Source organism: Physeter macrocephalus, chromosome 20 (genome assembly GCF_002837175.3).
Source record: "Physeter macrocephalus isolate SW-GA chromosome 20, ASM283717v5, whole genome shotgun sequence".
In the NCBI taxonomy this organism is placed as follows: Eukaryota; Metazoa; Chordata; class Mammalia; order Artiodactyla; family Physeteridae; genus Physeter; species Physeter macrocephalus.
Window position 1 is genome coordinate 24,664,161 of NC_041233.1, and position 27,940 is coordinate 24,692,100.

The 27,940-nt window shown below is 37.9% G+C and overlaps 1 protein-coding gene across 1 annotated transcript; it reads right to left on the reverse strand.

The window, feature by feature from the left end:
- Positions 1-45: 45 nt before the first annotated feature.
- Positions 46-27,907, reverse strand: ECD (ecdysoneless cell cycle regulator). Its single transcript, XM_007110870.3, has 14 exons — positions 27,717-27,907; positions 26,328-26,545; positions 23,042-23,159; positions 20,801-20,888; positions 20,509-20,687; positions 19,372-19,564; positions 18,663-18,791; positions 15,921-16,049; positions 12,457-12,542; positions 4,922-5,028; positions 4,608-4,791; positions 3,551-3,618; positions 2,144-2,358; positions 46-324 (listed from the first exon to the last, which is right to left on the reverse strand). The coding sequence occupies exons 2-14, from the start codon at positions 26,530-26,532 to the stop codon at positions 121-123; spliced, it is 1,905 nt and encodes a 634-aa protein (XP_007110932.2). The 5' UTR covers positions 26,533-26,545; positions 27,717-27,907; the 3' UTR covers positions 46-120.
- Positions 27,908-27,940: the final 33 nt, after the last annotated feature.

The following is a 27,940-nucleotide window of genomic DNA, read 5'->3' on the forward strand; positions in this document are numbered from 1 at the left end:
AATGAAGAAATTTTTACTAAATGTGTAATCAAAACTAGAAATGAGCATAGTCAGACTCAATATTTATTTAAGAAGAAAAAACGGAGGCTAGGTTTGCTGGCTAATCTTTTGTTGGCTTACTTATGGATCAGCGCTGTCAGGCAGCTGCACACCCATGCTTTGTAAAAGGTTGGAAGCAGGTCCTGCCAGTCCAGCTTGGGAACTATAGGATTCCAGTATGTTTGAAACCAGGTTCAGGTCTACATCCACTGGTGTCATAACAGATCCTCCTGCACCACAATCTTCCTCCTCTGAATTGTTACTGGCAGTCTGGGATAGAGGCTCCTTGTTCATGGAGGGAAAAGAAAATCATGGTATTATGTGCTATTAGGTTGGATGGTAGTTACATTAAAAAGCTAAATAAGCAACAATGTAAAATTGATTTCCATATTAGAAAGGAAATTCCCTCCTTGATAGAAAATAAAAATGAAGTCTAATAATAAACTATGTAATTTAACACACACATTAAAATTTGGTTCTGAAGATTAAAAACACACTTCTTCCTAGGATAAGTTTCTGCAAAGTAAATGGATTTCTTCCCGATTTTGAAATAGCCCAAGGGAGATAACCAGAGTTAAGGAGGTAACTTTATAGCATGCCTAAGAGTTTTAAAAGAAATAAACAGAAAAATGAACATTAAAAAAAAAAGAATCTAAATTTTCTCTACGTGAAAGAAGTGAGATTTCTTTCCTACCCACAATCCCCACCCCAATGAGAAAACAAAATAAAAACCTGAGGCCTTGTGGGATCCAACCACAGAGACTGTGAATTGGTACTTGAGCCTCTGATTTCATAGGCTGAAGAAAGAATTTGAGAGATTGCAGCTTGATCTATAGTTTTTTATATCTTTGCTACCCAAAGTGTGGTCCATGGACCAGCAGCACATCCATCACTTGGGAACTTGTTAGAAATGTAAAATCTCAGGCCCACCCTAGACATATTTAACCAAAATCTCTCTCTCTCTCTCTCTCTCTCTCTATATATATATATATATTTTTTTTTTTTTTTGCGGTACGCAGGCGCCTCTCACTGTTGTGGCCTCTCCCGTTGCGGAGCACAGGCTCCGGACGCGCAGGCTCAGCGGCCATGGCTCACGGGCCCAGCCACTCTGCGGCATGTGGGATCTTCCCGGACCGGGGCATGAACCCGTGTCCCCTGCATCGGCAGGCGGACTCTCAACCACTGCGCCACCAGGGAAGCCCCAAAATCTATATTTTAACAAGATCTTCAGGTGGTTCATATTCACATTAAAACCGAATGTATGGTTTCTAGTAGGTTTTGGCAATACTAAAAGTGATTAGTTTTAAATGTGGTTAAGATGATCAAAGCAAGGGGAATGACATTAATTAATGGCTCATTATGGGTTTTACTGTTGTCTCATTTGGTTCTCACGTTCATTCTATGACATGAAGATTATTGGTTAATGGATACATTCACAGTGGATAGCTGAGCTGGATCTCAAACCCAGCCCATGAGACTCCAGGGTCCATTCTCTTTCTATCTGTGGTTAGACAGTGCTGGTATAAAAACTAGGATAAAAACATGAGTGGAAGATGAATTCTAAATTTGGCTCTAAATAAGGGAAACATATAAAACAAACACTATTAAGATTTGAAAATTACTTGGATATTTAATATCCTTTCTCTTTTTTTAAAATCAATTTAAGCTATTAGTAGGAGTATGCAACCACATACTAATTTGAACATATCACATGACTTTAAAAAAAATCCTGATAGATAACATAGAATAAGTAATATAGTCAAGCTTATATTTAAGAAAATTAATAATCTGTCAGCCTACCAGTGTTAGGAAAAAATTAGCATTCTTATTTATTCAAATTGAAAAATTCATCGCAGAAAATTATCATGAATCAAATAAAAAAAAAAGAAAAGAAAAACTAAGACAAAATATGGTTTTAGCTATCCTTTGTACTAGACTCAAAAGGGAAAGAGAGCCGCGGAGCGGCTGGGCCCGTGAGCCATGGCCGCTGAGGCTGCGCGTCTGGAGCCTGTGCTCCGCAGCCGGAGAGGCCACAACAGTGAGAGGCCCACGTACCGCAAAAAAAAAAAAAAAAAAAAGGGAAAGAGGTTAAACACACACATACCATTTGCTTCTGGGTGGTGAAACTTTTGCCAATGCTGGTATGTGCGAGTTCCTGGTCCATCTGGGCCATGTATGACTTGAGATCATCAAGAGTTCCTTTTACAGATGCTTCTTCCCCAGGCTCCTGTGTTTCAAGATGTAAGTCATCATCACTATCTAAACATTCAGAGTCTTCCTCATCCAGATCATCAGAGTCTGAGTCATGGGGCCTTGAACCTACATAGACCCCAACACAGAAAGAGGCACTCATTATATTTTATTGGAGTGATTACACATCTCAAAAGAATTAGAATGTTATCTGCAAAAAAGAGTGAATATTAGGCAAACTACTTCAGAAAAATCCCCTTCAGAAAATGGTACTGCTGGCAAACATTTGCAGAAAAGTACACAGGCTGAGCTGAAGGATTCAGCTTTTTCTTTTTAATGTGAATTCAATTAATTAAAATTTTTTACTTAAAAAATTTAAAACTACATAATCCAGGAATACATTTTGATATAAACATTCAAGTTATGCAGAATTGTCTCACATTTCACTCTCTTCCCAGAGTTAAAGATCTCTTCACAGTTCAGTGGGTACCCAGACCTTTATTTATGCAATTCTGTGTGTGTGTGTGTATATGTACATATATATAAAACACATTTGTTATATATATACATATTGAACTATAGTTTGCTTTTCTACAATTTTTTTTTTGCAAAACTGAACTATAATCCAATTTTTGCTTCTACAATGTTGCAATCACCATCTTAGCATATATAAGTTTTTCACAAATTAAATTCCTGGAAGTGAAATAGCTAAGTCAAAGTTTATGAACATTCTGGAGTACCAAACTGCCTTGAGAAAAGACAACTTACACTTCTACTCCCACAGTTTGACAGTGCTCATTTCTCCAACCCTTGAGAAAACTGGTTATTATCAATCTTTTAAATTTTTGCCAATATGATGGGCAATAAAAACGTTCTTATTTTTACTGTGTATTTACTTGCTTACTAGAAACCGTTAACTATTTTCAAATATTTATTGATTATATTTATTCTTCAAGGCACTGCCTGTTTATATCCTTTGTTGATTTTTTAAAAATTGGACTATTTGTGTTTTTATTATTAGTGTATAAGTGCAGTATGTCTAAAAGAGAAAAACACAGTGTAATACGGGAGCCCATGTAAAACCCTATCTAAACACACAGCATTCATTCATTCAACAAAGATTTAATGAACAGCTACTATGTCAGGCACTAAGCAAGGCATCCTCTGCAAAATCATTCAATAGGGCAATAATTAATGGTTGAAAGCAACTCAAAATCATTAAAAAAAAAAAAAGCAAATGAGATCCAATGCTCCAATGCTCTAGCAATTGCTATACTACTTACGCTTGCAAAATGAAAATAAACATCACACTGTAACTCACCTAAGATCTTATCAAAATAATTAAGAAAAGAATCTGCGTCAAAAGTGACTGGAGTCTCAGAACGTTCTCTGTAAGATTAAAGGAAAAAGACAATTTATCCCAAACAGAACTCTTTGAAACTTTTTCTAAACTGGTGCCATTCTTAGGAACACTCCAGAGATATACTCTCAAAAGAGGCACAGAAAGGAAAATTGTAGTTTAAATTTTAAAAATCATTATGCTTACTGATAGGGCAACAGAAATGGGAAAGATTGATGAAATAAAAGTAAAAACTGCACTTTGATTATGCACATTTAATTTACGCTGATTTAGGGATCTACCCACCCTCCATCTCCCATAAGATGTATCTAACATTAGCAGAAGCTGTTATTTATCCAAATTCATTGAAATAAAGTTTATCTTTTTAAGAAACAAGTCTTTAAAAATAAGTAAGAACAAACCTTCCCTTATCTCTGCTTTCTTAAAGAGGGAATACTAAACATAAACTTTAATCTTCTCATGAGGCTAATGAGCATCAACATTAATGACGATATATTTGCTGTGCAAGTAACAATTCTATCTACCTTTTTTCCCTATTACTTGCCAAATGTAACATCTGATTTCTTCTGTTATTATTTCTTCCTCTGATAAACACTTTTATCCTCCTCTTTTGAGTTTGAAGCTTCCAATCTGCTTGAGGGTGGGAGATCAGAAGTCTGAGCTTGATGAGAACTAGAAGTTAGGAGTCCATAAAATTCTGAGTAAAAGTCTAAAGAATAAAGTATATGGTTGCCCTGTACAGCTCTGGGTTGGTGGCCTTTACGTCTGCTGAGTGGTCTCTTTGGCTTACTTCAAGGATCATAATGGATCACGTTACTAGAAATCTGACTCCAGATAAGCAAGTTATCATAGTACTAGGCACCAAAAGAGGAAAACAAAGCAGTAAAAATCATTTATTAAAAAAAAAAAATTTAAACAAAGAAAAAGGAAAAAAAAGAGAGAGAGAACTGGCAATGACTGGATGATGTCAACATATAGGCTATAACCATTTAGATATTTATACTTTAACACAAATTACCGAGGCAGCTCTGCTCCTTTGTGGGTTGAGACTTTGGATATGAAAGCTTTCATGCTCTTCGAGACTTGAGTTAAGTCATAGTTCTCCTCCTGCCCCTTGGAAATGGGCTCTGGTTCTTTTTTACCAGCAGCTTCCTGCAGCAGCTGGTCCAGCTGGTCTGGTGAGAGATCTAACCACTGGTCATCTGAAAAAGAAGCATGACACTGCCATACTATACTCACATGACAGGTACTCTCAGGAAAGGACCCTCTGAGACTTAGTGGAATGTTTCAATTCTTTCTAACACCTCTGCTCTATCCTGGTCCATCACTTACCATCTTCTGGGGGAAGATTAGCTTCTTCTTTCTTAAACTCTTCTATATCAAATGGTATTGTCTGTAATAACGTTAAGATTTCTTCACCTGGGCTCATAGCATGAGAGCTATAAAAAATCAAAGACATGGGTATTTAATGAGAGCTTAGAATAATAATCACGAAAACAGAGTATTTTAAAGTTGGAAGGGATTATCTAGTTTAATTTGATTTTAAACATTTGTTTAGGACACAGAATCCTTTTTCTCAAAATTTCACCAGAAACTCTAAAATATAAAAGTGCTCAAAGAAAAACTGATCTGGGGAGTTCCCTGGTGGGCCAGTGGTTGGACTTGGCACTTTCGCTGCCCCGGGTTTAATCCCTGATCAGGGAACTAAGATCCCACAAGCTGGGTGATGCAGCCAAAAAAAAAAGAAAAACGGCTTTGTACAGGAAAAGAAATCATCAACAAAATGAAAAGGCAACCTACAGAATGGGAGAAAATATTCGCTAACCATACATATGATACAGGGTTAATGTCCAAAATATATAAAGAACTCATAACAGCAAAAAAAACCCCAAGCAATCTGATTTAAAAATAGGCAGAGGAACTGAATAGACATTTTTCCAAAGAAGCCCTACAAGACAAGAAAAGGTGCTCAACATCAATTAATCATCAGGGAAATGCAAATAAAAACCACAATGAGATACCACTTCACACCTGTCAGAATGGCTATCATCAAAAAGACAAGAGAGATCACGTGTTGGCAAGAATGTGGAGAAAAGGGGACTCCCTCGTGGTCCAGTGGTTAAAATTCCATGCTCCCAATGCAGGGGGCACGGGTTAGATCCCTGGTCGGGGAAGATCCCACATGCCACGTGGTGTGGCCAAAAAAAAGAAAGAATGTGGAGAAAAGGGAACCCTTGTGCACTGTTGGTGGGAATGCAAACTGACACAGCCACTATGGAATACAGTATGGAGGTTTCTCAAAAAATTAAAAATACAGCTACCATATGACCCAGCAATCCCACTTCTGGGTATTTATCCAAAGAAAATGAAAACAGGATCTCAAAGGGATGTCTGCACACCCGTGTTCCCTGCAGCATTATTCACAATAGCTAAGATTGGAAACAACTTAAGTGTCCATCAACAGATAAATGGATAAAGATGTGGAATAAATAGACACATAGATAGTGATATACATACACACAATGGAATATTATTCAGCCATGAGAGAGAAAGAAATCCTGTCATTTGCAACAACATGGATGTACCCTAAAGGCATTATGCTAAATGCAATAAGCTAGACAGAGAAAGTAAAATACTGCATGGTATCACTTATATGTGGAATCTAAAAAAAAAAGTCAAACTCATGGAAACAGAATAAAAAAGTGGTTGTCAGGGACTAGGGGGTGAGGGAAATAAGCAGAGGCTGGTAAAAGGACACAAACTTTCAGCTATAAGATAAATACAGTCACAGGATCTAATGTAAAACATGGTTACTAGAGTTGATAACAGTATTACATAATTGAAATCTGCTAAGAGAGTAAAAAATTATTCTCACACACATACACAAAAAATAAATATGTGGGGCTTCCCTGGTGGAGCAGTGGTTAAGAATCTACCTGCCAGCACAGGGGGCATGGGTTTGAGCCCTGGTCCGGGGAGATCCCACACGCCACGGAGCAACTAAGCCCATGCGCCACAACTACTGAGCCTGTGCTTTAGAGCCCGCGAGCCACAACCACTGAGCCTGTGAGCCACAACTACTGAAGCCCATGCTCCACAACAAGAGAAGCCACTGCAATGAGAAGCCCATGCACTGCAACGAAGAGTAGCCCCCGCTCGCCACAACTAGAGAAAGCCCGCGCACAGCAACGAAGACCCAATGCAGCCAAAAAAATGATAATAATAAATAAATAAATATGTGAGGTGATGAATCTATTGATTAACTCGGTGCTGGGAATCTTTCCATAATGAATAGGTATATCAAGTCACTATGATGACACTTTAAATATCTTATAATTTTGTAATTTTGTCAATTACACCTTAGTAAAGCTAAAAAAAAAACCCTGAAAGACTGCTTTGATTGAAATGGAGGCTGGAGGCTCGGAGACCTGCCCATTCTGCCTTCCCCTTTGGATCTGCAGCAGGCTCCATGGAACACTATCATGAAGCTGTTGATTTAGTATCACTCTTTCGATTTATATATATCATATATACGAGGAAAAGAAAACCCAGAAGAAAATATGAACAAAAATTAATCTAGCATGCATAAAGTATGAACAAAAATTAATCTGTCAGGGCTTCCCTGGTGGCGCAGTGGTTAAGAATCCACCTGCCAATGCAGGGGACAGGGGTTCGATCCCTGGTCTGGGAAGATCCCACATGCCGCGGACCAACTAAGCCGTGCGCCACAACTACTGAGGCTGCACTCTAGAGTCCACAAGCCACAACTACTGAGACCGTGTGCCATGACTACTGAAGCCCGTGTGCCTAGAACCTGTGCTCCACAACAAGAGAAGCCACCGCAATGAGAAGCCTGTGCACCGCAAGGAAGAGTAGCCCCCGCTCGCTGCAGCTAGAGAAAGCCCGCGCGCAGCAGCAAAGACCCAACGCAGCCAAAAAATAAACAAAACAAAACAAAAGTTAATCTATCATATATTAAATGTTAGGCTAGCACTTCAAATACATTTTCTTTTCTATTATTAAATTGATTGATTGATTGATTGATTGATTGGCTGTTTTACAAATGAGAAAACTGGAGCCCAGTGAATTTCTATAAGTTTTGCAAGGTCGTTTAGTTGGACAGAGCAAAGGCTTGAAATCAAGTCTTCTGATACTATTTTGTGCTCCTCCTACTATAAACTGATAATGAAATACACACAGAGATTATTTATATGATGAGTGAGTTATTTTGTGATGGTGATGTGATTTGTTATATAAGTTCAGGGAACCCTGTCTGAACTATTTATAATGGAGCAAATCAAGTTATACAATGGACTTGCATTCATTTAATAAACATTTGCACACCTTGCTAACTCATGTGGGTAAGAGGAAACTATTCCTACTCCATAATATGTAAATTACTAGGAGAGAGAAAAGAAATATACAAATAATCATAATAAATTACAAACATATAAAGTCATAGAGGAATACCAAATGCTATCAATACAAAGAATCATAGGAGGGCTTCCCTGGTGGCGCAGTGGTTAAGAGTCCGTCAGCCAATGAAAGGGACACAGGTTCGATCCCTGGCCCAGGAAGATCCCACATGCTGTGGAACAACTAAGCCCGTGCGCCACAATTACTGAGCCTGCGCTCTAGAGCCCGCAAGCCACAACTACTGAGCCTACGTGCCAATAACTACTGAGTCTGAGTGCTACAACTACTGAAGCCCACACGCCTAGAGCCTGTGCTCCACAAGAGAAGTCACGACAATGAGAAGCCCATGCACCGCAATAAAGAGTAACCCCCGCTTGCCGCAACTAGAGAAAGCCCGTGCGCAGCAAAAAAGACCCACCACAGCCAAAGATAAAAATAAAAACAAACAAACAAAAAAAGAGTCATAGGACAAGGTAATTACATTCATTGGGGTGGAGGCAGACAAGTTTAAAAAAAAAAAGAGAGGGCTTCCCTGGTGGCGCAGTGGTTGAGAGTCCGCCTGCCGATTCAGGGGACACGAGTTTGTGCCCCGGTCCGGGAAGATCCCACGTGCCGCGGAGCGGCTGGGCCTGTGAGCCATGGCCGCTGAGCCTGCGCGTCCGGAGCCTGTGCTCCGCAACGGGAGAGGCCACAACAGTGAGAGGCCCGCGTACCGCAAAAAAAAAAAAAAAAAAGAGATAATGGAAGAAGTTGAGTTAGGCCTTAAAGAATCAAGAGGATTTTGACAGGTAAGATAGGGTAGAGAAACTATGCAAGGGGAAAAATGAGCATTTGTATAGAGGCAGGGAAGTGAGGAACATGTTCAGAGAGCAAATGGGGTTCAGTTTGGCTTAAGGGTGGAATCCGAGGCTGAACAGATGGGCTGGGATGACAGCACAGCAAGCGTGAAATGGCTAAGTTTAGACTCAATGAAATAAGGAGTGGGTGATCACTGATGGCTTCTTTGTTATTTTTAATTTTTGTTTTATGAGATTTAAATAATATAGACAAGTTGAAAAGGTAATAAAATGAATGCCCATATCTCTACCACCCAGAATTATAATATTGTTATACTTATCTCTAGTCTAATTATATGATTACATTTATACATTTAACATAAAAACCAAACTAGTAATATGTGAGTGTACTTACAAAAAAATATGATAAAGTTAGTTTCCTTTGATTATCAACACTCCCAGTTCCAATCCATTTCTCTGCTGCCCAAAGGTGATTGCTCTCACAAGAATCCTCTTGGGCCACTGAGTGTATGTGTGTGTGAGAGAGAGACAGAGAGATAGAGACAGAGACAGAGAGAGTGTGTGTGTACTATTTGTTGTATTTACTGTTTTGTTCTCTTTACCTGAAATGTTATTCCCTCAAATACCTGTCTGCCTCATTCCCTCACTTCCCTAGATCTCTTCTGAAAGAAAAACTCCTTGGCCAACCTATCTAGAAGAGCAGCCCTTATATCTCTCTCCCCAAACACTGCTTTTTCTTCAAAGTACTCACTACCATCTAACATCATATAATGGTTTACCGTCTTTCTCCTACACTAGTATATAAGCTCCATAAGGGCAGGAAGACTTTGGGTTCACTTGCTGCATTCCCAGTGCCTGGAATAGGGCCTGGCACATAGGAGATAATAAATATTTATTGAGTGGATATAGATACATGTATCTATACATAATACATGATATTTTGTGTATTTTTACAATTTATATGCATAGCACCCGTATTTTACAAATTTACCACTTGCTTTTTTCCCTCAACATTATGTTTCTGAAATCTATTCATTTAGACCAGTGGTTCTCAACTGGGGACAATCTGGCAATGTCTGGTGACATTTTTGGTTGTCACAATTGGTGGGAAGAGGAGAGGGAGCCAGTCCTACTGGAATTTACTGGATAGAGGCCAGGGATGTTGCTTCATCTTATACTAATGCACAGGACAGTCCCCCACAGCAAAGAATTATCTGGTCCAAAGTGTCAACAGTGTCAAGGTTGAGAAATCCTGAATTAGATTTATGGATATTTAGCTAATCTCTGGTTAACTAATGGATAGTAGGCCATCATGTAAATACACTGCAATTCATTTATCTACTATTGATGGACACTTAGATTGTTTGTAATTTTTCACTATTACAATCTTTAATAATTTTTAGGAGAGGGGAGTAACATGATTAGAGACATACTTCAGGCAGATTCTCCTGGCTCTAATGGTTGAATTGGAAGAGAAGAGTCTCTAGAGGTTGAGAAACAAGTTTAGGTGTAGCCATACATCAAGAATTAAGTAAGTAGAGTAGCTAGCTGGGCAGTAAGGAAAAAGAATGCAAGACACAAGATAATAGTAAACAGGATCTAAGGACTGGATCCAAGGAGAGCCAGGAGGTCTGGGTGATAAGGAGGATAGTGGTACTATTAAAAGACAGTAGGAAACAGTCTATGATATTAATTCAGCTAATAAAAAAGAACACTGGGAAGTAAAGAAGAGGTCTGGAGGGAGATGTGAGTTTGGTTGCAAACTGTTTAGAAGCTATCCTGGTTTGGTGAATGGGAGCCTCTCCTGCAACACTCATTAAAATGATGGATATTTAAGCTATTTGCAATAAGTAAATTATGGTCCATTTGCTAAAATACTGTGCGGTTATTTAAAAATATGCTTATCAAAACTTTTTAAGGTCATGGAAAGTGTAAGACTGTAACGAGTAAAAATTATGAACAGGATACAAGATTTCTATATAGTATAAAAAATGTTTAAAAATTCAACTGGTTATGGGGAAAAAAATCCTGGAAGGCAGTAGATTGGAATAATAATAGTGGTTTACTCATGATATAAATTTTTTCCTTCTTACCTCTTTCTGTATTTGCTGTAATGAATGAATATGTTACTTTTATAACAACAAAAAACTTTATTTAGGGCTTCCTGGTGGCGCAGTGGTTGAGAGTCCGCCTGCTGATGCAGGAGACACGGGTTCGTGCCCCGGTCCGGGAAGACCCCACGTGCCGCGGAGTGGCTAGGCCCGTGAGGGATCATCATAGGGGGAGATTCTCCTAACTATGAGGGCCACCTCCTTTACTTTCTTTCCCAGGTTTTCTTAAAGGATACCCTAAGAAGGCATCATCTTTTCCAATTACTGACATAAAACTGATGGGAATGGGACAAAGGCACCCCTAGACACTTACAAAAGAGTAAACTGCTGTAAAGTCATTACCACCTCACAGACACTGAGCTTAGAGTTCTCTCAGCATCAACTTTGCTTCATGCAGTCTTCAAAGAACATTTTATTACACAAATATGTGATGTTTGAGATGCTGGCAAAATGACTGGGGTTCAAAACCAGATTGGTTTGACCAAAAAAAAAAAAAAAAGCCCAATGACAAAACAAAAAACACACCCACACACAACTCAGGACCTTTTTAACCATAACATATACAAAGTTATTTCTTTCATGTTATTTAATAGCTTTAAGTATCTCAAATTCAATTTTGTGAATATAAACTGAATTTTTTCCAGTATTCAAATTCTGACCTTTGATTCCTCAGCCCAATAAGCCCTTCGGCAGGAGCTCCAATTTCCTTGAGCCACACTGACTAGAAGTACCCTCAAGGGACAAGTCAGACAAATGTGATTTTCTTCTTTCAATGGTCCTATTCCCTCTGATTTTTGCCTGCTTTTGTTGTTCTCCACTGTCTTCAAATAACTGTTTTTTATATTCTGTCCAGGGTTTATCATGGTAATTAGCACGGGGTTATTCTGATATGTTACTCCACCATTACCAGAACTGAAACTCAACTTTATCAAATTTTAAAGGGAAGCCATTTCCTTCTAACCCTGTGTTCATTTCTTTCTTCCCCCAGAAAATGTATGGCAGGTTAGAACGAGATTTGATTTGGAAGGTGAACACCTGCTTCATCCTGCATTTCAGATCCACCTAAAAAAATCTAAACACAGCCCAGAACTCCCATAGGAATTAAAGCACATGGCTCAATACCAGACTGCCTAAGTTCAAATCCTAGGTCTGTCACTTATTAGCTGTGTAACCTTTAGCAAATTATTTAATCTCTCTTGGCCTTGGCTTCTGAGCTGTAAATAGGGAAAATAATAATTGTACCTATTTCATAGGGCTTTAAGGGGGATTAAACAAGTTAGTAGCCTATGCTTTGTAAATACTCAATAAACGTTAGCCATTATATGATGATGATGATGATGACAGTGATGGTGGTGACGGCTGCCAGTGCCAGCAAACTTCTGTAACAACACTTCCTCTCCCTAACCGCCACTCCTTCAGTAGTCATGAGCCTGGCCATTAACTGTTTAAATATGGAAACTCCAACATCTGCAACTATCTCAAGAGTAAGTAACTCCTTAACTTCTGGCAAGTTATCGATCTGTTCGGGTAGCAATAAACTCACCTTTCTGGCCGGTTTATGGAAAGTTGGAAGTAGTTCTTTGCCATTTCTAGCCTTTCCTGGTACTGAGCAGAACCTTTTATCAGTCCCTAAAAAAATAATAATGCCCATCAGTACATTATATATATGGTATCATTAAAATAACCTGCTCACCAGCAACTTTCAGGGAGGCAGTGTACGATATAATATATTGTTCAAAAATCATGAGGCCTGGAGGAGAAAGCAATGTAAAGACAGAAGCAGAGTTTGGAGTACTGTGGCCAGAAGCCAACGAATGCCAACATCCACCAGAAGCTGAAAGAGGTGAATAAGTTGCTAGCCTTACTGACCTGAATACCTGGAATAATGGATGAGAGTCAAGAGAAAGACCTCTGTTAGTTGCAGTAGATAGATCATATCGTAAGAGAACAGAAGAGGGAATCCTATCTAAAAGAAGTTATGTTAAGAAAATTTCAAGGCTTCTGAATGTATTTTGTAAAGAACAGAGACTGTATAAATTCTTTGGAATAACAAGATTGAAGTTTTCCTGGAGGTTCCATGGACATACTGTCTGTACTGCCCATTGCTGTGGATTCATCTTCAACCAGTGATCAAAAGTGCTACTCAGACTCACAGATAGATCTTCCACATCCGCGACTGTCCCTAAGAAAGAGCATCTCCAAACACCAACCACACCTCTCTCAACTTCTGTTTTCCCACAGATGTTAGCCAGAAAAGGCCTATATAAGAGCCTGTGCTGCACAACAAGAGAAGCCATCGCAATGAGAAGCACCAAACGCTGCAACGAAGAGTAGGCCCCGCTCACTGCAACCAGAGAAAGCCCGCGTGCAGCAAGAAGACCCAAAGCAGCCAAAAATAAATAAATTAAAAATAAAAGGAGAGATGAGTGCTCCCATAGGTTGAAGAAGCAAAGTGGGCACCTGCTCTGCAAACCTAGACTTAACTTGTTCCCCCTCCTCCCATGAATGCTGGAATGTTCTGATGCTAAGTGTTTTGTTAGATTTGGGATGTTATGTGAACAAAGTGACAGATGGATGCATATTTTCTTCTTTAGTGGAATCACTGAAGATTTTATCATAAATGGACCTGGGACTTTCTCAAGGACCTGAGAACCATCCCTTTGAAATGTAATCATCACAGAAGAAAGTGTCTGTATCTCCTATTCTCAGTAAAAAGTACCTGTACCTGGATTACCTTCATAAGTTACAGAAGAAGGATCCACTGCAAAAAGTTACACCATGTCAGTAGTTCTAAATATAACTGTCTGGGGCTTCCCTGGTGGCACAGTGGTTGAGAGTCCGCCTGCCGATGCAGGGGACACGGGTTCGTGCCCCGGTCCAGGAAGATCCCACATGCCGCGGAGCGGCTGGGCCCGTGAGCCATGGCCGCTGAGCCTGCGCATCCAGAGCCTGTGCTCCGCAACGGGAGAGGCCACAACAGTGAGAGGCCCGCGTACCGCAAAAAAACAAAACAAAACAAAAAAACTAACCAATCTAAATATAACAGTCTGAATTCCTAAAGTAATTGATGGCATGCATTGTTCCTTCTCTCCTGTCTAAGAATAGAAATGAGGAGGACTTACAAAGTATTTATAGAGCATCATATGACAGCATCAGACCTGGAAGATCCGTACCATGGAGACAAGATAAATCAAGGGAAAGCTGTCTTCTGATGCTGCCAGCAGCAGAGAGCTGTGTGAAAGTGAACCCCAAAGCCTGAAGACCATCTGCAACATACTGATGTAGATGATAAATTACCTGTATCGTGTAACCATGTGAGATGTCCTCTGATTACTGTGAAGACTGGCTTTTGACAATGACCTGTGTGTGATCTTGCAAAAGTCACTCCTGATGACATACTCCTCACTATTTTTATTCTCTTTGGAAGAATGTTACTGTCAAGCTAAAAGACTTTACCATACCCAGTATTTACTTCTTTTTCTTCAAGGACTATTCTAACAAGACACTGTTCTTTGCATTTGAAATAAAATTTGATATTTCCAAAAAAAAAAAGAAAAAAAAAATTAAAAAAAAAAAAATCATGAGGTCTGAGTCCTAGTCCCTGTTTTGTCATTGATGTACCTGTTTGGGCTCCAGTTTCTTCAAAAAAGGGACTAGGTTAAATGTAGTGGTCCCTCATCCTTTTCACCCTTAAGGGCCTCTTTCCAATTTGGAAGGTTTTCTATCATTTTCTATTATTTAACTCATTATTAAGAAATAATTAACTAGTAATTAATTTATAAAGCAAAGTACAAATCGAGCCAAAAAGTAGCATAATCCCACCTTAACTACCATTTCTATCTTTCACATGCATGTTTATGGTGGCATTCATACTTAATATTTTATATTCTTTAAAAAATATACTATAATATAAGCAGTTTTCCATACAACTACACAGTCTTTAAAATCGTCATATTCTTAAGGACTTTTCTACTTCTTGGATGTTTTCTTAAAGTAGATGATTTATTTTTATTTTTAAAAAATTAATTAATTAATTAATTAATTATTTTTGGTTGCATTGGGTCTTTGTTACTGTGCGCGGGCTTCTCATGCGGTGGCTTCTCTTGTGGAGCATGTGCTCTAGGTGCGCAGGCTTGGTAGCTGTGGCTCATGGGATCTAGAGCGCAGACTCAGTAGTTGTGGCACACCGGCTTAGTTGCTCCGCTGCATGTGGGATCCTCCCGGACCAGGGCTCAAACCCATGTCCTCTGCATTGGCAGGTGGATTCTTAGCCACTGTACCACCAGGGAAGCCCAAAGTAGATGATTTAAATTGAAGGTTCCAAGTTTGAACCTTTCTATAGTTCTTGGAATACACTATCAAATTACTTCCCAGTTAAGGTTCTAACTATTACGATGTTATCAGCAATGTATAGGTGTATTATTTTCACTATATTCTCAACAGCACTGAATATCATTCATATCCTTTTTACACATGTGAAAAACAGTCTTTATTATTATGTTAATATGGTTATCTTTACTACTTGTGAAAGTGAATATTTTAAGAGAAATTTAGTAGTTGTCTTTTTGCAATTTTTTTTTTTTGGGGGGAGTATAGTTTCTTTACACTGCTGTGTCAGTTTCTGCTGTACAGCAAAGTGAATCAGCCATACGCATACACATATCCCCTCTTTTTTGGATTTCCTTCCCATTTAGGTCATGTAAATTTTTTAATCCATGTCTTTGCTAACTTTTCTATTTGGCGTCTTCATGTTTGCTTTATAGATTTGTGCAAGTTGTTCATCTGATACAAATAACAACTTTTATCACTTTATATAGATGTTATTATTTTTTCTAAAATATTGGAAACAGTTTATAGACACTCCCTCATTACCACCAAGCTAGAATGGTCCCTTTCAACTCTAGTTCCTACAATTATGTCACACATTAAATATGGACATAGAACTTTAAGTCACTGGCTTGACTTACCCTGGATTGTCCAATTTAAAAAATGCATTGCAAGTCCTACCTTAAAGTAATCATTCTTTTTCAGACTTTCAAGGAAGCCAGCCCAGAGCGGTGAGGTAGTCACAAGAGATTTCTTGGTGTCAGAAAAATGTGGGCTACATTTGGAGCATAAGATCTCAAATCCATGAGCCTAGATGGAAAAGATAGAATTTTTATTATTAGGTTAATTTCTTTCCATTTAACCACACTCAAGAACTAAGTGATTGGACACATGGGTATGTGGACATTTATAACACTTTCTGAATTTTAGGAAAAAAAAATCTGACTTTATTTCCAAGTTTCTTAATCTCTACAGATTATTAAAAATTATAAAGGGGAAGCAAATAATACAAAACAAAGATTCTTAATTCTCCTCAAAGAGATTTCTTTTCTCACTAATTAAAAAACTAGAAATTTAAACTTATTTCTTGTTTGCTTAAAAAAGGCTTGCAAGGCAGAAATAGAGACACAGATGTAGAGAACAAACATATGGACACCAAGGGGGGAAGTGGGGGGCGGGGGTTAAGAGGGGGGTGGTGGTGGGATGAATTGGGAGATTGGGATTGACATGTATACACTAATATGTACAAAATAGATAACTAATAAGAACCTGCTGTATAAAAATAAAATAAAATTCACAAAGAAAAAAGGTTTCTTGTCTAACAGAATTATAAATGAATTAAACATAGTCTCAGGCATAGTAAAGGGAGGGAATCACTTCATTTTAAGAGTCCTTTGGCTAAAAAATATAATAAATGCACATGGCAAAATAATTCTAATAGGGGGCTTCCCTGATCACTCTAGAGAAAATTACTGTCACCAATTCCTTACATATCCTTTCAGAAGTAATCTATGCACTCAAGCAGATATGTGTGTCTGCATATGTACATCCTCCTACTCCAACCCTTTTATCACTAAATGGCAACATACACACTGCTCTGAACCTTGCTTTTCACTTAGTGATATACCTTGGAGATCATTTCATATGAGCATATATAAATTTATCCAACCCACTTCATGGACAGACCATAATTTATCCAACTACTCCTCTACTAACAGACATTTCGGTAGTTTCCAATCTTCTGCTACTATAAACAACGCTTTCATGAGTATCCTCGTACGTCTTTGTGCACAAGTAAAATATATGGAGGATAGATTTCTGGAAGTGCAAATGCTGAGCAGGAGGGTTTGTGCATTTTAAATGTTATGGAAAGTGACAAACTGTTGTAAGAGACTGATTCAACTTATAATCCTGTCAATAATGTTTGAGGGTACCTCTTTATGTATTTTTACAAACCCAGTATATATTATCAAACTTACGGATACTTGCCAATCAAATGGTGAAAAATACTATTTTGTAGCTTTAAACTGCATTTCTTTTATTATGAGCAAGTGTCAACATTTTTCAAAAAAATCATTTGTATTTCCTTTTCTGTGGACTGTTAATGGTTTCTGATCATTTTTTGATTGATTAGTAATATTTTTTTATATTGAACTGTGGGAATGCTATATATTAGATAAATCAACTTTTGTCATTTACTAGTTTTTTTACTCTTTGTCATTTAAACTGCAAATATAGGGCTTCCCTGGTGGTGCAGTGGTTAAGAATCTGCCTGCCAATACGGGGGACACGGGTTCAAGCCCTGGTCTGGGAAGATCCCACATGTCACAGAGCAACTAAGCCCATGCTCCATGACTACTAAGCCTGGCTCTAGAGCCTGCGAGCCACAACTACTGAAGCCTGCGCACCTAGAGCCCGTGCTCTGCAACAAGAGAAGCCACCGCAATGAGAAGCCCATGCACCGCAACAAACAGTAGCCCCTGCTCGCCACAACTACAGAAAGCCTGTGCACAGCAACGAAGACCCAACGCAGCCAAAAATAAAATAAATTTAAATAAATAAATAAATAAATAGCAAATATATTTTACACTTTCACCAGGTTTACTGTCTTTTGACTATATTTATGTTTTCTCATACAGAAATGCTTAATTTTTATATTGAATTTATCAATAGACACGGGTTCAAGCCCTGGTCTGGGAAGATCCCACATGTCACAGAGCAACTAAGCCCATGCTCCATGACTACTAAGCCTGGCTCTAGAGCCTGCGAGCCACAACTACTGAAGCCTGCGCACCTAGAGCCCGTGCTCTGCAACAAGAGAAGCCACCGCAATGAGAAGCCCATGCACCGCAACAAACAGTAGCCCCTGCTCGCCACAACTACAGAAAGCCTGTGCACAGCAACGAAGACCCAACGCAGCCAAAAATAAAATAAATTTAAATAAATAAATAAATAAATAGCAAATATATTTTACACTTTCACCAGGTTTACTGTCTTTTGACTATATTTATGTTTTCTCATACAGAAATGCTTAATTTTTATATTATCGAATTTATCAATCTTTTCTTTCACAGTTTCTAGCTTCAAGTCATGCTTAGAAAGGCCTTTCCTACTCAGATTTTCATAAGTTTTCCTATGTTTTCTTTCAAATTTTATGGTTTTGTTTTTTTCATTTAAATATTTGGTCCAACTGGAATTTATTTTGGCATAGGTGTGAGGTAATCAACTTTAATTTTTCAGATGGCTTCAGAGTTTTACCATCATTTACTGAATAATCCACTTTTCCTTCTTATTTGAAATGCCACATTTTACTACATTCTCACATTAATAGGGTATATATCTAGATTTCTAAGCTCTGTCATTATTCTCTTAAGAGCCCTTTGACATAAAGGAAGAAAATAAAATTTTCTGGTTTAACATTACCAACTTCATGCCCAATTCGTGGGCTCGGTATTGGGGATGAGATGGAGGAGGCAGCTTGTATCCACTCCGCAGGTCTGGCACAAACCTTTGTTGCACCAACTGTGCATACAGACATTTAGTGAAAGTGACCTGGACATTGGGGCACAAAATATGTGAGTCTTTTCCTGAAATTAAAAATTTGAATATCATTTCATAGTTAATAATAACTTCATAGTAACTTCATTTATGAGCTTCAAATTCATATAAATTCAAAGAAGATCCAACCTATTTACTGCCTACATTTTTTAGTAACAGATTTACAGAGATGTAATTCATATACCCATAAAATTTACCTTCACTTGTCTATATTTAGTTATCACTAAGGTAATTCAAATCATTAGTTACATTACACAGCAATTTTGGTGGGTGGATGATATAGAATAATTCTTAATTCTCTGGAAGAAATGAAATGTTTTATTGTTAAGAGAATATAACTACTCAAATAGGGAAAATATGGTCAGAAATAGCTAGGAAACACTGAGATATAACATAAGGAGTCAGGTCTCTTACAGTCTTCCTCCCCTGGACGGGAGAAAAGAAAAAATTTAAAAATGTATATTAACTTGCTATGCAGAAACAGAATATTTCCAATTATTTCTAGTGAACAGTTAAATAATGTTCAATTTTATTTCCAGTGAGAGAAACTAAATGACCAAGAGAACTAGCTTACCGAAGTCATTATTCGTGTTTCAGGCAAGAATGTCTTGAACATACGACAGGCTCGCAGGTCAATGGGGTCCCGCAGGTAAAATGCCTGGACTCCTGCAGCCACCAATCTGGGGTGCTGCTTTAGCACTGCTACAATGCCAGCTGGAAGGAAGCAGTGTGCTTGATGAAGGGAGGCTTTAATTTTTTCTGGGTATCTGTGACAGGTAACATAATTATTTTTATTTTATGATATGTAAACATCTAGGATTCTTATACCATTTACTTCCCCCTTAACATTTTATCTTGTCTTGGTTCATCAACAGTGAGATGGAAAAAGTGACAAGAGAGGTGACGATAAAGATACTGTGGGGAATTCCCTGGCAGTCCAGTGGTTAGGATTTGGCACTTTCACTGCCAGCGGCTCAGGATCAATCCCTAGTCGTGGAACTAAGATCCTGCAAGCCGTGCAGCCAAAAAAATTACTTAACTTAAAAAAAAGATACTGTATATACTAAAGACTACAGGAAGGAAGAGAGACAGAAAAAGTGGGAAGAAATGATAAATAAAGAAAAGGGATTAAGGTGGTCCAATAAAAAATAAAATCAGAATTTATTCTCCTAAAAAATGGTACAAAGTGTACTGAAGCGAAGCTAAAAGAGATGTTTAATACTGTAAAGACCTGAAAGGTGCTAAACATTTAACAGGTACTCAAATTTGAATGGCTGAATTAGTATGTTATTAGACTAAGGTATTCTCTTCTGAATAGAGCCCAAGGTGCTCCACCTAGGTCAAAGAATCCCATATATACACCCAGAACCACAGAAAAAGCCTGAACACAATTGTGCTCACTTAGGTTTTCATTTCTAAAGGTCTGAAAATTTCTGTCTATGGATCTACATAATACTTAGCCATAATGTCTAAGGTAAATAAATGCAAAAATATTGGGCCTATGACACTTTTAAATGGAAATTAAAAGATACATCTGTTTCTTGATTTTAAAACACGTAAGTTTAATTTGTTGGTCAATTTCACGAAGAATGAAGACAGCATGAAAATTAGCATTAATCTAGGTGAAAGAAATTCCAGATTCAACAGAAGACTTGAGCAACATGAAATCAAAACGCTCCTTGACTAGCAATGAAAGTGTTATTTTTCTTACCCTCTGATGCGTCTATTCACAGCAGCTCGTATAGATTCTGAAGCCAAAATTTTTTCTGGGTGTGTTGAGATTATATTCAATGCTTGTGAGATTGTCTGGATTGTGGTGGGTAACCAGGATACTGCTCCAGGTTTCTTTGGTGCAGGAATAATGCACAACTCCCCATGATGGAAAAACACCTGAAAAATGATGTTTTAATTTTCATACCAGGCAGTGACAAACTCTCGGTGCATATGAAAATGTTGCAACATGATTTCACCTCTGTAGATTTTCCAAACTTGGATATACTTACCCTATTGGCACTATTATCAGGATCCAACCATTTAGGGAGAAAGTCAGCAGCTTCTATTAACAAGAATTCACTGTCATTGTCTTCAATCCTAATGCAAAAGAAGTTCTAACTTTATATTCAAAAAAGCACATATTTGCTAATAATCAAACAGATTTGTTCTAATACATTTTCTCCTTCATCTTAGTAAATATATGAGCATGTACCATGTGTAGATTTCTATAATTAAGCAAAATGTTTAAGATACCATTAAGCACTGAAGGAGATTCTTAAGATTGTAAGGAGGAATTCCTTAGGTGAGGGTGATAAGGAGAGAAAAGTAAGTACATAAATAAATAACAATAGAAAAAAATATGGAAAAGATATAAAGTACTATGGGGTTTCAAAAGAAAAAAAAATCACTTATAGCCAAGATTAGGAAAACCTTTATGGAGGAGGTATTACTGGACTTTGAAAGATAATTTTGTTTTGCCTCATTTGCATCACTTTTCAAAAATTTAAATTTCTGAACAGGTAATACAGTCACATAGTTAAAACTTTTAAAAAATACATAAAAAGTTATACAATGAAAAAGTCTCCTTCCTGCTTTTGTATCTATATGCCCAACCCCTCCACCATTGTTATTTCTTGTTTATCCTTATAGAGTGTGCTTATGTGTAATCCAACCAATAGGAATATAAATTCTTTCTTCTCTTGTTGCACAAAAGGTAGCATATTATATATACTGTTCTAGATTTTTTTCACTTTTAATGGGTGGAGATACAATATACGGAGAAAAGGAGAGATGTTCTTGGGAGAGGGAAGAGCATAAGCAAAACCATGGAGGTAGCAATTTAAGGTAGATATTTGAAGAATGACAACGAGTAAAGAACAAGACTAGAAAAGCACAGTTATATCATTTTGTGAAGAGCTTTAAATGTTGGCAGAATCAATGAGAATGAGTTTAATTTTATAGACAAAATGAATGAAAGGTTTTAGAGTAGCAGAGTAAAATGGTTCAAGCTCTACTTTAGGAATATTAATCTGGCAGAGACATACAGGAAAAACTTCTTCCTTTTTCTAATTTTTAAAAAAACCCGACAAGACAGTAGATGCCTATTAAAGAGCTTTAGAGGCCTAGTGTGTAGGTATGAACCATCATTACATGTATAAAACTCAGAGTCAGCACATGAAAGGTAATGCCCACTTCTTATTATCCTAGTAAAGACAGAAACTACTATTTTTGTGTCTGTTCATTTAAAATTCTATCATTCGTTAAGAAATTATTGCTATGTATTTGTAGGTATGGTAACAGTAGTGTTTGTTATCTCTTAGATTTACATCCTGAAGTATTTAAAAATCAAATGGCATAATACTGGAGATCTGTTTTAAAATAATCTTGTTATGTGATGGGGGAGTGGGGAAGGAAGTAAATGAAATAAGAATCACCAGGAGTTGATAATTACTGAAGCTGGGTGATGGGTACGTGAAGGTACCCATCTCTCTACTTTTATGTATGCCTGAAATTCTGATATAATAACAAGTTTCCAAAATTTTTGTTGTTTTTTTCTTTTTGTTCTGCTGGGGGAAAGACTGGGTGGATAGAAGATCAGAATTTGGGGGCTGATGAGGAAAACTAGGACATATGTTAAGTGGGTGAAGCGCCCTCTGCTGGCAAAATTTGGGAATTACAGAGAATTATCCATTCCTATTTTAAAAACTGAATTAGAATGCACTATCATCTACTTTGCTTCCTATCCATAAAATTGCGCACTGATTTCTCTTTAAATTTCTTCTGTATATGATTTCTCATAAAATATAGCTATAGTCTAATAGAGGAAGACATAGTAAAGAAATCTGTGAAATACATATATCTATAGATGAATTTCTTTTTTTAAAGACACAAGAAATTTGATGGTGATTACTTTGGGGAAGTCAGAGCAGTACACCCTTTTGTATTGTTTGAATTCTATTTACCATGTGTATTTGTTCTTTCATAACAAGAAGAAAAAGAGAAAATCTAAAATAAGCAGGTTTTGTTTGAAATTTTTTTGAAGTTGAACTCTCAAATGATTCCTTAATTCTTCTTCAAGAAAAGGAAGTCACAAGAGAAAAGGAAGAAAATACAGAAGTCACGTTTAAAATCTACATCCCAAGTTTGTACAATTTCCACCAGACTACAGAAAAAAATACTACTAAATGGATAAAAATGTAGTCATTTTCAATAATAGAATTCCTTTAGAATTATTAATAAAGCTATAATACCTTGCTACTAACTCTGGAAATTCCTTTGTAATTTGCTTTACTATATAAACAATAAACCATTCATCCTCAATGTTATCTCCAAACTTTGTCATGCCAAATATATGAGCAGGAACACCTCCTAAAAACAAGAGAAAAGCAATCATATAACCAAATAAACATACCAGTGCAAATAAAAGTACAAGTAATCATTCAATTAAGCAAACATTTATTGACTGGCTATGCTCCAGGTACTATACTGGGAGCTGGGGTTGCAATCCTGAACAAGATACAAGAAGCTTATTCTTTATGGAGCTTAGGGTCTAGACAACAGGAGATAGACAACCAAGCATCACAAAACAAGATGATGAACAGAGGTATACACTGAGGGATGTGAGCATAAAGTATGTGACATCTGAGCTACACTCATCTGGAGGAATGACCAGAAGTAGGCTTTCCAGAAAGAGAGAACATGTGCATGTGCAAAAACACAGAGGCATGACAGACAACAGTGTGTTCTGGGAATATCAGCAGAAATTTTCAAACAAGTGCATTATCCAAAAATATGTAGAACTTAAACAAGACACTCAGACAGCCAATGGGTCACAGAAGAAATCACAAGGGAAATTAGACAATATCTTGAGACAAATGAAAACAAAAACACAACATGCCACACAGATGGGATGCAGTGAAAGCAGTGCTAAGAGGAAGTTTATAGTTATAAAAGATCTCAAATCAACAACCTAACTTTATACCTTAAGAAACTAGAAAAAGAAGAACAAATTAAACTCAAAGCTAAAGGAAGGAAATAATGAAGATTAGGGCAGAGATAAATGAAATAGAGAATAGAAAAACAATATTTAAAAATTCAATTAAACAGAGTTGGCTTGTTTAAAAGATCAACAAAATTGTCAAAACATTAGTTAGATTAACTAAGAAAAAAGAGAAAAGACTCAAATAACTAAAATCAGAAATGAAAGAGGGGATATTACAACCTATGCCACAGAAATAAAGAGGACTATAAGACAACACTATGAACAATTGTACATCAGCAAATTGGATAACTTAGAAGAAATGCATAAATTCCTGGAAACACAAATTATCAAGACTGGATTGTGCAGAAACAGAAAATCTGAACAGATCTATAACTAGTAAGGAAATTGAATTAGTAATCAGAAACTTCTGCACAAAGAAAAGCCCAGGACTAGATGACTTCACTGGAGAACTCTACCAAACATTTAAAGAAGAATTAACATCAATCCTCCTCAAACTCTTACCAAAAAACTGAAGAGGAGGAAACATTCCCAAACTCATTTTATGAGGCCAGCATTACCCTAATACTAAAGTCAGACAAAGACAATACAAGAAAACTACAGACCAATAGCCCTGATGAATAATGACGCAGAAATCCTCAACAAAACACTAGCAAACTGAATTCAACAACACATTAAAAGGACTGTACACCATGACCCAGTGGGATTTATTCCTGGAATGCAAGGATGATTTGACACAAGAAAACCAACCAATGTAATATACCATATTAACAGAATGAAGGTCAAACAAGTGTACTGCGAGTGTCTCAAGAGCTACCATGGCAAAAAGAAACCCCAAACAGGTGGGAAGAACTGCCCAACCAACTCTTCTCCCTACTCCAGATCTCCCAAGTTTCATCAAGTATAGAAACTCCAGTTAGGGTGTCTATTTTTATCTACCTTACATATTAAACTTCAATTTGAATTTCATCCAGAAGTAATGAGGAACTGCTGAAGGATGTTAGGCAGGAGAATGACATGATCAAATTTGTGTTTTACAAAGGTAACTGGCAACAGTGTCAGGAACTGCAGACACTGGAACCAGAGAGGTTAGTTAGGTGGCTACTGTAGTCTTCGAGATGAAGAGATCAAGGGGGCCTAGACTGTAGCCAAACAGATGTATAGAGGGGTCATATTTTAGGAGTAATCACACTAGGATTTAGTGCCTGACTAAACATGGTGAAGTGAGGAGTTGAGGATGATTCTGAATTACTAACAAGCTTGATAACTAGGTGCCTAGCAATCCCATTAAGCAAGACAAGAAAACACTGTGTAAAAATGATTTTCTAGAAAAAAGGTAGGGAATTGGTTTTGGCTGTGCTAATGGGACAGTGTTCTTGCCAATAAATATCACGTGTTTCAGTGAATAGGTGTTTAATAAAATTAACGTTTTGCATTTGGCAACTGCTAGCCAAAAGGAAACAGATAAGCACTAAATTGAGACCCAGAATGATGGTATCACAAGATGCCACGCTCCTGATGTGAAATAAGACCCCACAGAAGTCACTGCATGAGTAGAGCCTTGGTCACCTATCCATGATTCATTTTAGTAAAGTTATAAGAAATGAAAGGACAAAATACCATATTTGGCCAGAGGTCAGATCTCAAGCACTGACAATACAGGGAAGCAGTGAAGGAACCTCAAAATGCTTCCGAGTGACAAATAATGGTCATTTAGTTCAATTATTTCTCTATAAACCAAGCAGAGCCACTCTTAGATCCTTACCAAAACAACTATGTGAAAGGCAGCCTAGTAAACATACTATCAAGACTGAGGAATACAGAGTAACAGCTAAAAGAACTATGGCTAAGGAAGCCAGATGCCTGAACCTGTTTAGTATAGGTACCTAGATACATTATGGCATAGTAATTAAAGTTCAAAAGAAGAGCCATGGCTTAATAATGTTGAATATATATTAGTTCCTAAGATAATGACTATTAGAAAGCATTCATCAACATGAATTAAAGAAAAATTTTTTTAAGTTCAAGGGCTTAACTGAATAGAGGCAAACACCATAAAAAGTTCAGGATATAAATCTCCTGACAGGGTTTCCCTGGTGGCGCAGTGATTAAGAATCCCCCTGCCAATGCAGGGGACACGGGTTCAATTCCTGGTCTGGGAAGATCCCACATGCCGTGGAGCAACTAAGCCCGTGTGCCACAACTACTGAGCTTGCACTCTAGAGCCCACAGGCCACAACTACTGAGCCCCCATGCCACAACTACCAAAGCCCACGCACCTAGAGCCCGTGCTCCTTAACGAGAAGCCACCGCAATGAGAAGCCCGCGCACACAACGAACAGTAGCCCCCACTCATCGCAACTAGAGAAAGCCCGCACGCAGCAACAAAGACGCAACACAGCCAAAAATAAATAAATTAATTAATTAAAAAAAAAATCTCCTAACACTGAATGAACTGTGGACTATCATACATCACTGTTGTCAGAATGACATCAAAAGTCACACATATCAAAGCAAAATAAGCAAAAGAGCCTTACCTTTCCCAGGTTTATATTTGAGATTGAAAGGCTGATTCTGCCAGATATAAGGGACCAGCATAGGTGCAAACTGGGTCATTATCTTCTCAATGTACTTTTGAAGAATCTCTCTGTGTTCTTCTGGGTCCCTTGGTTCATCTGGTATCAGGAACAGGTGGTATTCTACAGTGTCTTCCACTGTAGCAAACTTCATATTTTCCTCCATTCTTCTTTGAAAGCTACATTTAAAGTTTCAATAATATAAACCATATAGAATAATGTAGAAGTAATATCCCATTCCCTGAACTATGCTAGGCAATTCCATTAACGTTGTTTCCCAAAATTCAGTTATCCACATACCATAATCATGATTTTTGCCTTGACGACATACCAACTATAATAACATTTATTTTACATTCTTTTAATGACATTGTTATACTTAACGATTACATTAAAGGAACGTTTGATATAATACAATAAATGGAAATCCAGTACCACATTCCCAAATTAACTAATAAGTATGTAAGAATAAAATAAAAACTGTTTGCCCTTGCACTAGCAGTGGTGTGTATAACACACTTTTAGAAACACTGCAATAACATCTTTTGAAACACTATCACAAGTCCCAGTTCTGCCAGTAGTCCCTGTTGTGTTATTCTGGGCATTTCACTTTCTTCCTGGGGCTTTTTACTTAATTGTAGAATGAGACTGTTACTGTATCATCTCTATAATCCGTCCCTCGTTTAAATTTCTATTATTTAAATTGTCTGAAAAGCAATCTCCCTTACTCTGCAGAATTAAATCTCTCCCGTTGTATGGCATAGAGGAATTCAAAACTACAAAACATTCATGCCCTATCATTTCACCCCCAAATAATCTGCCCATGGCTCTTGATCCTACAACTATCTATCCTAAATTTTCCCCCTTCTCAGGTCTCAAAGGGTATAGCTCTGGTATATTAGGAGGTGGTAAATAACTATTTTCTAAGGGTTCCCCTTACAAACAAAAGTACTAGCTCACTATTGCTTCCAGGTGAGGCTTGGTAAAGAAAGGCACTGTTTTGGATTATCCACTTTACAGCTGCAATTCGATTTTTAGACTTGTTTTTCTAACGGACTAGTAAAACGAGGTCGAAAGGAACTTGCATCTTCTATCCAGACACTCATTCGCTACTTTCTGTCCAAATCATCATCTGGCCTTTTAACCCAGGTAGACAGATGCTAACTACCCACCCAAGGACTAGAAGGGGCTTTGAGATCACTCAGGCTAACTCCACACTGTACATATGAGAAAACCGAGAGCACAGCAAGAGAAGCAACCAAGCAGCAGAGGCCTGACTTGGAGTCTAGGGCTTTTTACTCAGACTAGCCGCTCTCCTTCATCCAACAAAATGAAGCCAATTCCGCTTACGGTTCTAGGGCCTGGGCCTCTCCGGCAAGTCTCTGCTGTGGCACCTTTCCTCAGCCGCCTCTCCTACCACGTGAGCTGGTCGGGAGCTGCCAGTAGCAGCCAAAGCCTGGCTCAGACTGGGTCCACACGCTCGTCTGGGACCAGAAGCCAGCAGAAACTCTGAAAGTCAGAAACCGGCTCAGCCTCGGAACCCCGGGCGTCGTCCCTGTTGCGCGTCGGCGGGA

Coding starts and splice junctions, on each gene's coding strand:
- ECD (XM_007110870.3), bottom strand. CDS start 26,532: ATGGAGGAAAATATGAAGTTTGCTACAGTGGAAGACACTGTAGAATAC. Junction 23,160..26,327: donor CAAATATAAACCTGGGAAAG/GTAAGGCTCTTT, acceptor TCTTGTTTTTAG/GAGGTGTTCCTGCTCATATA. Junction 2,359..3,550: donor TTATTTTGATAAGATCTTAG/GTGAGTTACAGT, acceptor GGGTCTATGTAG/GTTCAAGGCCCCATGACTCA.